General features: G+C 37.2%; 1 protein-coding gene across 3 annotated transcripts in view; it reads right to left on the reverse strand.

Annotated features, from left to right (window-relative positions):
• CFI (complement factor I) overlaps positions 1-13,011 on the reverse strand; it is a 49,565-nt gene that overhangs the window by 7,671 nt on the left and 28,883 nt on the right. For all 3 annotated transcript variants that reach the window (XM_059377198.1, XM_059377206.1, XM_059377214.1), the window contains 4 exons: positions 12,010-12,051; positions 10,881-10,916; positions 8,826-8,929; positions 8,549-8,652 (listed from right to left, as the gene is read on the reverse strand). In XM_059377198.1, coding sequence (XP_059233181.1) covers positions 8,549-8,652; positions 8,826-8,929; positions 10,881-10,916; positions 12,010-12,051 — 286 coding nt within the window. The remainder of the gene's footprint in view (positions 1-8,548; positions 8,653-8,825; positions 8,930-10,880; positions 10,917-12,009; positions 12,052-13,011) is intronic.

The following is a 13,011-nucleotide window of genomic DNA, read 5'->3' on the forward strand; positions in this document are numbered from 1 at the left end:
CACGTAGCCAGAAATGTGGCTGAGGAAATGGCGAAATCAGGACACACACTCCTATTACTCTGCCAAACCCAGAGTTTCTCAGGGTGGAGACCATAGCAGTCATTATCCTGCGTTTAAGACTGACTTTGTGTTGGGGCACCTGGGTGGCTCAGTGGGTTAAGCCTCTGCCTTCAGCTTGGGTCCTGATCTCAGGGTCCTGGGATAGAGCCCTACATTGGGATCTTTGCTCAGTGTGGGGCCTGCTTCCCCCCTCTCTCTGTCTACTTGTGACCTCTCTCTCTGTCAAGTAAATAAATAAAAATCCTAAAAAAAAAAAAAAGACTGACTTCATGTTAACATTGCATTGTATTTATTTGCTCTCAAGCCTTTCTTCCTGTTGGACTGAGCTACTGGAAGTCGAAGATGGGGTCTAATTCATCTGTGGATATATGCCTGCATCTAGTATTGTACCTAACATATATTTACTGTTTTGAATTTTAGTTGAAATGGTTAATGGGCCAAATATTGCTTGCTCCTATGCCTCACTCAATTTTCATTCTATTTTTTACCTCATGGTTTCCAGCAAATTGGCATTTACCATCATTTTCTCAGGTAATCACCTAACAGTTAAATAGTGTTGTTCTAGGAACCAATGAAGTGTTCAGGATTCTTTTTATTTATACGTAATATTCCAAGAATGCTGTGAATCATATTAATTTTTTTTTTTTTTTAGGATCAGAGGTCATGAATGTCATTTAAAGGTTAACCCTGTTTATTCATTCAATTTACTAACAAATACTTAATGTGTACCTACTGTGCTTTCCACTGTCACATAGAAATGAACAAAATCAGAAATATTCCCTGGTTCATGGAGTCCAGGATCTAGGGAAAGATGCAGTAGTAAATGGATAATGATAATAGTGAAGATATGTATTCTACTGTGTAATGTGAGAGGAATGAATAGCACATAGGGTTCTGAGAACTTATCAAAAAGGCTTTGATTTACGGGAGTTAGGAAAAATTCTCTGAAGAACTGAAGATTGAGCTAAGATCTGAATAAAGAGTAGCACTAACTAGAGAAACAGGTTGGGAAAAATCATTTCAGGCACGAGAAATAATATATGAAGGTTTCTGTGCAACAGGGAGCAAGTTGTACATGAGTAGCTAAAAGAAGTCCACAGCAGGTAGAACAGACAGCAAGAATTGAAGTCGTGGGGCAAGATGAAATTGACAAAGGTAATTTGCCAATTATGGATCATATGGAGCCTCATGGGCCATGTTAAAAATGTTGTTTAGATATTTTAGAAGCAAACAAGCCTGGTAAAACAAGTGTCTGACATCTTCAGCCTCCCTCAGGGCGAAGTGGACACTTCCACCAAAATTCATGAGAATATGCATTAAAAAAGTAGAAACAACATGGATTAAGACTACTGAGAGTGGTGGTCCATGATGACAGTATAGGAACACCCTGAACTCACTTTATCCCATGGACACACTGTATCTACACTTACATACAAAGCAATACCTCCTGAAGAAGAACGGGAGGCTAACTGAACAACTTCTACACAACAACAGAGGTACCACAGAGAGAGAGATAGAGACATAGTATTAATGGGAATTCTAGGGGCACCTGGGTGGCTCAGTGGGTTAAAGCCTCTGCCTTCGGCTCAAGTCATGATCCCAGGGTCCTGGGATTGAGCCCCGCATCGGGCTTTCTGCTCAGCGGAGAGCCCACTTTCTCCTCTCTCTGCCTGCTTCTCTGCCTACTTGTGATCTCTGTCTGTCAAATAAATAAAATCTTAAAAAAAAAATGGGAATTCCAGACTTGATTCAATGACCTGAAGATGCTGGTGAGTGCCATTGTCTATCCCCCACTCCCCATCTTGATAGCAGAGATGGGTGTAGGGGCCAGGCACTCTGGGGTGGCCTATAGCCTCAGTGACCCCAGATTCCTAGCCCTAACATCTCCAGCCATCCCCTATAGGTAAGCCCCTGACTGCACCCATCCCATCTCCAGCTATCTCACTGAGGCTGCCACAATACAGTGCACACCCAGATACCCCCTGTTTGTGCCCACTATATCTACAACAATCACTCCAAAGTGGACCAGGTGGAAAGTACTCCAGGACACCTCCAGCCTGCACCTGCTTCAGCTCCAGTTACCCCATCGGGCAGCCCCATATGGAGCGCCCCAGCCTGCTGGCCCCAGCTTCAGGTATCCTGCCATGGTGGCCCTGGTACAGAGCACCCTGGAACTTGCCAAGCCAGGCCAGTTCTAGCTCCAGCTCTCCAGCCAGGTGGTTCCAGAATGGAGCACCCTGGGACCCCCAGGCCCATACCCAAGCCAGCTTCAGCTGTTCCTGTAGGGTGGCCCCAGTGCAGCATGCCCTAAGACCCACTAGTCCATGCCTGCTTCAGCTTTGAGCAGTCAACCAAAGCCTCCAGTACACACAGTCAACACAGGGAAGAACCTGCACAAGACCACTCCTTCAAGACTGGGAAAGGTAGCTTTTCTGCCTAATTCACAGGAACAGAGTAAGTCAAACAAAATCAGCAGACAGAGGAATATATTCCAAATAAAAGAAGAAACAAGACAAAATCCCAGGGATTAAAAACAAAACAAAACAACAAAACCCTAATGAAATGGAAGTAAGTAATTTATCTAGTAAAGAGTTCAAAGTAATGGTCATAAAGATGCTCACTGAACTTGGAAGAATGGAGGAACACAGAGAAAACTTCAACAAAGAGTTGAAAAGGATAAGAAAGAACCAAAAAGAAATCACAGAGATGAAGAATACAATAACTGAACTAAAAAATATTCTATAGGAAATCAATAGCAGATTAGATGACCCATGAGAACAGGTCGGTGATCTGGAAGACAGAGTAGTGTAAATTACCCAAACAGAACAGAAAAAAGTAAAACAATTTTTAAAAAGCACAAGCTTAAGAGAGAGACCTTGGACAACATCAAGTATGCTAACATTCACATTTTAGGAGTTCACAGACAAGAAAAATAGAAATGGGCAGAAAACTTACTTGAAGAAATAATAGTTGAAAACTTTCTTAACCTGGGGAAGGAAAGAGACATCCAGGTCCAGGAAGCACAGAGAGTCCCAAAACAAGATGAACCCAAAGAGATCCATACCAAGGCATATTATAATTAAAATGGCAAAAATTAAAGATAAAGAGAAAATCTTAAAAGCAGAAAGAGAAAAACAGCTACAAACAAGGGAAACCCCATAAGTCAGCAGAGACGTTCAGGCCAACAGGGAGTAGTAGGATATATTTTAAAAAGTGCTGAAAAGGAAAAGCTTACAACCAAGAATATACTATTTGGCAAGATTATCATTCAGGATTGAAGAAAAGAAAAAGAATTTCCCAGAGAAGCAAAAGCTTAAGTTCATCACCACTAGACTGGCCTTACAAAAAATGTTAGAGGGAAAGCCAGAACTAGAAATAAGGAAATACATGAAAGAAAAAAATCTTACTGAGACAGGTAAACATAGAGTAAAGGCAGTAAAGTAAATTGGCTACTTGCAAAGTTAATATGAAGGTTAAAAGATAAAAATAGTAAAATCAACTGTAACTAAAATAAGCAATTAAGGGATACACATAATAAAAAGATACATTTTTTATTTAAGAAATTAAAAGCTTAAAATATGAGGGAGGGTGTAAAAAATGCTGTGCTTTTAGAATGTGTTCATATTAAGTGACTATCAGCTATATGTGTATGTGTGTGTGTGTGTGTGTGTGTGTGTGTATGGGAAGAGAGAGAGGTTGCTACATATGTAGTTAATATATATGAGCATCATGGTGAGCACAAACCAAAAACATAAAATAGATATACAAAAAATAAAGATAAAGACAAAAGAACTTAAACATAAAACTAAAGAAAATCATCAAGCCACAATGGAAGAGATGCAGAGAACAAGAAAGGAACAGAGAAGAACCATAGAAACAACCAATAAACAATGAACAAAATGGCAATAAGTACATACCTATCAATAATTACATGTAAATGAACTAAATGCACCAATTAAAAGACATAGAGTGGTTGAATGGGTCAAAAACAGGACTCAGCTATATGCTGCCTATGAGAGACTCATTTCAGTTCTAAAGACAAACTGAAAATGAGGGGATGGAAAAAGATGTTCCATGCAAATGGAAACAGAAAGGAAGCTGGTGTAGCAATACTCAAACAGACATAATAGGCTTTAAAACAAAGACTGTAACAAAAGATAAAAGAAGAGCATTACATAATGATAAAGGGTAAATCTAAGAAGAGGCTATAACATTCATAAAGATTTATGAACTCAACATAGGATCACCTAATTATATAAAGCAAGTATTAACATACATAAAGAAAGATAACGGTAATACAATAATAGTAGGGGACTTTAATACACCATTTACATCAATGGATAGAGCAACCAGACAGAAAATCAATAAGAAAACATGGGCCTTAAGTGATACATTAGACCAGATGGACTTTATATATATATATATACAGAACATTTTATTCCCAAACTACAGAATACACATTCTTTTTAGCACACAGGAATGTTCTCCACAGTGCATTATATGTTAGGCCACAAAACAAGTCTTAATATATTCAAGAAGATAGAAGTCATATCAAGCATTTCTTCTGACCATGTAAGTATGAGACTAAAAATCAGTGAAAATAAGAAAACTGGAAAAAAACACAAACACATGGAGGCTAAATAGCATGTTACTAAACAACAAATGGGTCAGTGAAAAATCAAGGAGAAAAAAAAAATGCCTTGACACAAATGAAAATGGAAATACAATCCGTGCACGGATTGCATGGAGCACTGGGTGTGGTGCAAAAATAATGAATACTGTTATGCTGAAAATAAATAAAAAATAAATAAATAAAAAGAAAATGGAAATACAACAGTCCAAAATCTAAGGGATGCACCAAAAACTGTTCTAAGAGAGAAGTTCTTAGTAATATAGGTCTACCTAAAGAAACAAGAGAAATCTCAAATAAACCATTTAACTTTATAACTAAAAACACTAGAAAAAGAACAGAGCTAAATATTAATAGAAGGAATGAAACAAAGATTAGAACAGAAATAAATGAAATAGAGACAAAAAATAGGAAAAAACAATAGAACTAAAAGCAGATTTTTTAAAAGATAAAAAATTTGATAAACCGCTAGCCAGGCCCATCAAGAAAAAGAGAGCGTAAATAAATAAAAAAAGAAACAAAGGAGGAGAAGTTAAACTCGCACCACACAATTAGAAGCGGTTATAAGAGATTACTAATGAATAACTATACACCTATAAAACCTAAAAGAAATAGATAAATTCCTAGAAACACAAAACTTCCAAAACTGAATCACAAAGAAATAAAAAATCTGAACAGATGATTATAAGTAATGAAATTAACTTAAAAACTTACAATACACAAAAGTTCAAGACTAGACAGCTTCATAGGTGAATTCTGCCAAATATTTAAAGAAGAGTTAGCACCTATCCTTCTTAAATTGTTCCCAAAAATTGCAGAGGAAGAAATATATCCAGATTCATTCTATGAGGCCAGCACTACCTTGATACCAAAGCCAGACAAAGACACTACAGGAAAAGAAAATTACCCACCAATATCTCTGATAAGCATAGATGCAAAGACCATCAAAAAAATATTAGCAAACTGAATTCAACAGTACATTAAAAGGATCTTCACTATGATCAAGTGGGATTTATTCCAGGGATGCAAGGATGGCTTAACATCTACAAATCAATCAATGTGATATACCATATTAATAAAACAAAGAATAAAAATCATATGATTAGCTCAATAGATGCAGGAAAGAAAATTCAACACCCACTTATGATAAAAACTCTCATCAAAGGGGATGCAGAAGAAATGTACCTCAGTGTAATAAAGGCTACAGATGACAAATCTGTAGTTAACACACACACCGGTGAAAGCTCTTCCCCTAAGTTCAGAAACAAGACAAGGATGCCCACCTTGCTGCTTTTATTTCACACAGTATTGGATGTTCTAGCTGTAGCAATCAGACAAGAGAGAGAGAGAGAGAAAAGAAATAAAAGGCATCCAAAATGATAAGGAATAAATAAAACTACCACTATTTGTTGATGGCATGATAATACATATAGGAAACTCTGAAGATGCCACCAGAAAACTATTAGAACTGATAAATGAATTTGGTAAAATTGCAGGGTACAAAATTAACATGCAGATATTAATTGTTTCTATACATTAATAATGAACTATCAGAATAAAAATAATTCTATCTAAAATTGCATCAAAAAGAGTAAAATACCTAGGAATAAATTTAAGTGAAAGACTATAGGACATTGATAAAAGAAATTGGAAGTGACACAAATAAATGGAAAGAAATGCCATGTGGATTGGAAGAACCAATATTTTTAAAATGTCTAGACTACCCAAAGCAATCTACACATTTAATGTGATTTTTTTTAATTAAAAAAACCAATGGTATTTTTCATAGACCTAGAACAAAGAATCCTGAACTTTGTATGGAACCACAAAAGACCACCAAAAGTTGCAGCAATGTTGAGAAAGAAGAACAAAGCTGGAAGTATCAAATTCCCTGATTTTGAACTATACTATGAAGCTATAATAATCAACACATTGTGGTACTGGCCTGAAAACATACACATAAATTGATGGAATAGTGTAGAGAGCCCAGAAAAAATCTCACACACATATATGGTCAATTAACCTATGACAAAGGAGCTAAGAATATACAAGCTAAAATAAACATGGCATTATATTAAACTAAAAACCTTTTGTATGATGAAGGAAACTGTCAACAAAACAGAGAACTTATTGAATGGAAGAAGAAATTTGCAAATCCTAAATCTGACAAGGAGTTACTATCTAATATATACATAGAACTTATATGACTTAAAAAAAAAACTAAAAAAATGGGCAGAGCGCTTGAATAGACATTTTTCCAACGATATACAGAGACATACAGATGGTCAACAGACACATGAAAAGATACTCAACATCTTTAATCATCAGGGAAATGCAAATCAAAACCATCAGAATGGCTAGTATCAAAAAGACAAGAAATAACAAGTGTTGGCCAGGATTTCAAGAAAAGGGAACACTTGTGCCCTGTTGGGGGGAATGTAAATTGGTATAGCCACTAAGGAAAACAGTACAGAAATTCCTCAAAAAGTTAAAAATAGAACTACGATATGATCCAGCAATTCTGCTTTTGAGTATTTACCCAAAGAAAATGAAAACCAATTTAAAGGCATATATGCCTCATATGTTCACTGAGCACTATCTAAGACAACCAAGATATGGAAAGAACTTAAGCGTCTATCGATAGATAAATGGAGAAAGAAGATGAAAAATAGGGCAAAATAGGTGAAGAGGATTAGGAAGTACAATCTTCTAGCTATAAAGTAAATAAGCCAAGGGGATTGACATACAGCGTAGAGAATAGTCAGCGATACTGCAAAAGCATTGTACAGTGACAGATGGTGCTGACAACTATGTTTCTGGGGCTGACTAGAAGTGTAGCTTTAGCCAAGTTATATAACTTCTCAGTCTCCTTCTGCTAATCCACAAAATGGGAAGACTGACATTTACCTCTTAGGGCTGTTAAGAATATTAAAACAGAATAACATATGGGAAAGTGCCACGCGCATTGTCTGGTCTGGAAGAGGCGCTCAACAGATGACGTTTCATTCATTCGAGAGATCAGAACTGAGACTGGAATCCCAAACTCTGTCCTCCTGCTGACCTTAACTTGTTATCAACACCTTTTGTGTGTTGCCTTTTAGCCACTGGTATGGACTGAATTGTGTTCCCCCAAAATTCATATGTTGAAAACCTAACCCCCAATATGACTAGACTTGGGGAGAGTCTTTAAAGAGGTAATAAAATTTAAATAAGGACATAAGTGGAGTTGTAATCCCATAGGATTCGTCTCCTTATGGGAAGAAGAAGAAACATCAGGGATGCACACAAGCAGAAAACGAGCAAGCCAGTGCTAGAGCAGCAGATGAGACAATTAGCTCAGAGTTTAGAGCAGTTCCTTTACTGTCTGGAACGCATATCAAATACATGTAAGGGTTTGTGGAAGGGGCCGAAAAGATGTGTGCATTTGAAGACTTTAAATGCATGTGGCTCTTTAAACAAAATCCTTGTTGAAGTGAGACCAGAGAAAATGACCGGTTAGCATCGTCTCTTTATCAACTTTTCAGTCATAAACTCTTCTCAGCAGTTTGGTCCTAACTCTACAAAATGTACAGAGTATCTATTTGCTTTCCCATCCTGCAAATGAGTCACGTGACATATCTTGGTACCTCTGGTTTTGATCTGATCTTGCCATCTGGGATCATAATTTTATCTGGGAGGGAAGACCATAGTAGGTTCTAAGGGCATGGCCTCTGGGGTTCCAGTCATGAATACTGGAGGGGATCTAGCTGTCAAGAGAGTGGAATTTGTCACATGTTTTTTATCTAGCATCTGCCACGATCTCTTTTACACACTTTCATTATTTCAGGGAATCCAAAATCTTTTTGGAGACATTTTTACCTGAGACAGTGTGCAGCAGTTATAACCCAACACCCTCCAATATAAATTCCTCCACATTTGATTTTCTTATCTTCCTTAATTGCCACCTGCCACGGGAATTCACCCTATAAGAGACATTAGTGAGACACTGTGGTTACTGCCATTCTACCAGGTGGTGATAGACAGGCGGCTCTAAGATATGTCCATTGCAAAAGTCCCGGTCTCTTATCATTACATATCTCCCCCACCTTTCTTCGTTTTTCAAACTTGGGCTACTCCTGGGAAGTAACCGGTTTACCATGCGTGCTGGCTTTCCTCCTACAACTCGTTTCCTTCGAATGGGCACACTGTTTTTAACTCCACAGGACACTTTAGGGAGAAATGACTTGATCCGTTTTCTTTCTTCAAGAAAGGAAGAGATTGTATCATTATGATTTTGAACCCATTACTTCTTGATTATTTTTGGCACCAAAACTGCAAAGTCACTGCTAAAACAAAACAGGCTGGATTGATTAATAAATTATTTTAGGTATTAAAATTCTGGCTTATCAACAAGGATGGAACTGGAGGAGATTATAAGAAGTAAAATAAGTCAAGCGGAGAAAGGCAATTATTATATAGTTTCATTTGTTTGTGGAACATAATGGAAGACATTAGGAGAAGGTAGGGAAACATGAAGGGGAGAGAGAAATCGGAGGGGGATATGAACCATGAGAGACTGTGGACTCCTGAGAAACAAACTGAGGGTTTTAGAGGGGAAGGGGGTGGGCGATGGGTTGGCCTGGTGGTGGGTATTAAGGAGGGCAAGTATTGCATGGAGCACTGGGTGTTATATGTAAACAATGAATCATGGAACACTATATCAAAAATTAATGATGTAGGGGCACCTGGGTGGCCCAGTGAATTAAAGCCTCTGCCTTTGGCTCAGGTCACGATCCCAGAGTCCTGCGATCGAGCCCCTCTTTGCTCGGCGAGGAGCCTGCTTCCCTTCCTCTCTCTCTGCCCGCCTCTCTGCCTGCTTGTGGTCTGAGTCTGTCAAATAGATAAAATCTTAAAAAAAAAAATCAATGATGTACTGTATGGTGACTAACATAACATAATAAAAAAAATTCTAGCTTAATATGAAAATTGGCTCGATTCTTTTAAGTTCTGCCTAAAGGTACATGGGTGGGGCAGGAAGAGGCTAACTGAAGGTTTAAACATTTCATGCTCGAAAACTGTTTTTGACAAAACCGATATCACAAAACTCATAGCAAATACAAAAAATTATGTAGGTCTAAAATGTTGTTTTCACTTCAAAATTAGCCTTGCGAATTAACTCATTTTTCATATTTAAAAAAATTTTTTAATAAACATATAATGTATTATTAGCCCCAGGGATACAGGTCTGTGAACTGTGAGGTTTACACACTTCACAGCACTAACCATAGCACATACCCTCCCCAAAGTCCATAACCCCACCCCCCTCTCCTGACCCCCCTCCCCCCAGCAACCCTCAGTTTGTTTTGTGAGATTGAGAGTTTCTTATGGTTTGTCTCCCTCCCGATCCCATCTTGTTTCATTTATTCTTTTCCTACCCTCCAAACCCCCCAACGTTGCATCTCCACTTCCTCATATCATATGATAGTTGTCTTTCTCTGATTGATTTATTTTGTTAGGCATAATACCCTCTAGTTCCATCCACGTTGTTGCAAATAACAAGATTTCATTTCTTTTGGTGGCTGCATAATATATATATATATATATATATATATATATATATACCACACCTTCTTCATCCATTCGTCTGTTGATGGACATCTAGGTTCTTTCCATAGTTTGGCTATAGTGGACATGGCTGCTATAAACATTCGGGTACATGTGCCCCTTCAGATCACTATGTTTGTATCTTTAGGGTAAATACACAGCAGTGCAATTGCTGGGTCATAGGGTAGCTCTATTTTCAACTTTTTGAGGACCCTCCATGCTGTTTTCCAGAGTGGTTGCACCAGCTTGCATTCCCACCAACAGGGTAGGAGGGTTCCCCTTCCTCCACATCCTTGCCAGCATCTGTCATTTCCTGACCTGTTAATTTTAGCCATTCTGACTATGGCTGTTATCTCATTGTGAGGTGAGGTGGTATTTCATTGTGGTTTTGATTTGTATTTCTCTGATGCCGAGTGATGTGGAGCATTTATGTTTATTTTACTTAAAAGTGATAAGGAGAAGAGTAATGTTATTTTTTTCTATTTACATTGATAGCAAAGGTAATTGTTGCTTGAATTAATTACATATACACATGCATACACACACAACATTAAAATGCAGATGTAAACCAGGGAAGCACTAGTAAAAAAGAATAATTTTAAGTTACCTTCATCCATATTAGCAGTCAAAAATTGTGTCTCTTCTAAAACAAAACAAAAAGTTTCAATGTTTATGGTTGTGTTCATAAGAAAAATCAAATAATTAAGATTATTTAAAATTTGATCATAATTTTCTATCTTAAAACCCGTCCAATATTGATTGATTTATTGATTTATGAGAGAGAGAGAAATTGCATGTGCATGCATGGGTGAGCACAGGTGGGGGAGGGGCAGAGAGAGAATCTTAAACAGGCTCCACAGACATGGTCTTGATCTGACCACCCTGAGATTGTGACTTGAGCCAAAATTAAGAGTTGGATGCTTAATCCACTGAGCCACCAGGTATCCAAAAACCTGTCCTCTGTTTAAAAAGGACAGTAGAAATCCTCAAAGCACACCATCTTATTTCCTTTCTATATCTAGGTTATTGTGAAGGCTCAGGATGAACTATGGAGAAATTTTGCAGGCACCAACTAGAGGTGTCTGTTGGTACAAGTGAATGGTGAGACTCATGGTGCTGTGGTTTTTTGCATTTAGAATAGGCAAAATGCTTGGGTCAGAGAAGGAAAGCTGCTTCTTCAACTCCGATTCACAAAGTCCTTACATAACGTAGGGAACAGTTACTAACACTGACTGAGAAAGTACTGAGCTGATGCTAAAAAGACCTCTCTGCCTACACTAATGAGAAAGCTGAGTAATTGCTAACACGTGATCATAATATGTGCAATTAGTAGCTACGATAAAATATAAGAAGAGGAGTACCTGGGTGGCTCACCGGGGAATTTGCTTAAGATTCTCTCTCTCCCTCTCCCTGTGCCCCTCCCAAAGTTCACTCTCTCTCTCATACACACTGTCTCACTAAAATAAACAAATCTTTAAAAATATATATAAGAAGACACAGTTGCTTTGTTTTGCTTCAATTCTGTTGCAATATTCCAAGAATTCAATAAAATTTTTACCTCGAGCCACATGTAAAAAGTCCCATGGGAAAAAAACACAAAAATTTACCACAGCAGAGGATAATTTTTGAGAAAAATGTGTACCATATCAATGATATACATATATCATAAAACTATAAAGCTTTATCCTTGTTTTCATTTCTGTAACATAAATTTTCTCTTATAAAAATGGATTTACCTATAATTTCAGGATGGCCTTTAATTTCAGAATTTCCATTTCCTAAAAATAAAACAAAACATTTATTTTAGGAGAGATAATATTCACCTGGATAAAATATACACCAATCATTAATATCTTAGAAACAGTATAACAACTTAATTTTTTACAAAGATAAAAGGGAATCACAGTATGCCATCTTTCTTTGATTTTTAATACCACATAACAGATGTTTCATATTGCATTTAAACACACACCAATTTCATTATATCAAGGAAATAATTTTTACTTGAGTTTTAAAAAGGTGTATGTTTTGGATATATTTGAGCACATATGGACAGCAAGTTTACTATACAGTTATATAAATTTATAACTCTTTTAAACTTATATTTATTAAAGGTGGGCTTTCCAGGATACATGAAATCAAGTTATACACCAAACTTCCCTTGGTTGAGTGATTCTGATCTGTCCACTGAAAGATCAATGAATATATTAATGTTTTTATTTTACATCTCTTCTCTCATTTGCTCTTGCTTAGAGAGGGAAAAATTAGAACCATTACTGAAATACAAAAGGTGGGTTCACTTTAAAGAAGGGTAAACTGAAGTAACAATGCCAGTTGAGTTAATGTATTTTTGATATGGATTCAAGAACTTGATTTTTAAAAAAGCAAGCTTTGGGGCGTCTGGGTGGCTCAGTGGGTTGAGGCCTCTGCCTTCGGCTCAGGTCATGATCTCAGGGATCATGGGATCCTAGGATCAAGCCCCAAATCAGGCTCTCTGCTCAGCAGGGAGCCTGCTTCCTCCCCTCTCTCTCTGCCTACCTCTCTGCCTACTTGTGATCTCTGTCAAATAAATGAATAAAATCTTTAAAAAAAATAAAAATTAAAAAAAGCAATATTTATGTTATAGTTTCTCCCTGATAGTGGGATTTTTTTTTCTCCCTGATAAGCTAACAAATTGTGTTCTTTGAACTTAAACTTTAGAGTTTTGAATCAGAAGAAGGAGAGGGAGGTAAAACGGA

The sequence above is a fragment of the Mustela nigripes genome, chromosome 1 (assembly GCF_022355385.1).
Source record: "Mustela nigripes isolate SB6536 chromosome 1, MUSNIG.SB6536, whole genome shotgun sequence".
In the NCBI taxonomy this organism is placed as follows: Eukaryota; Metazoa; Chordata; class Mammalia; order Carnivora; family Mustelidae; genus Mustela; species Mustela nigripes.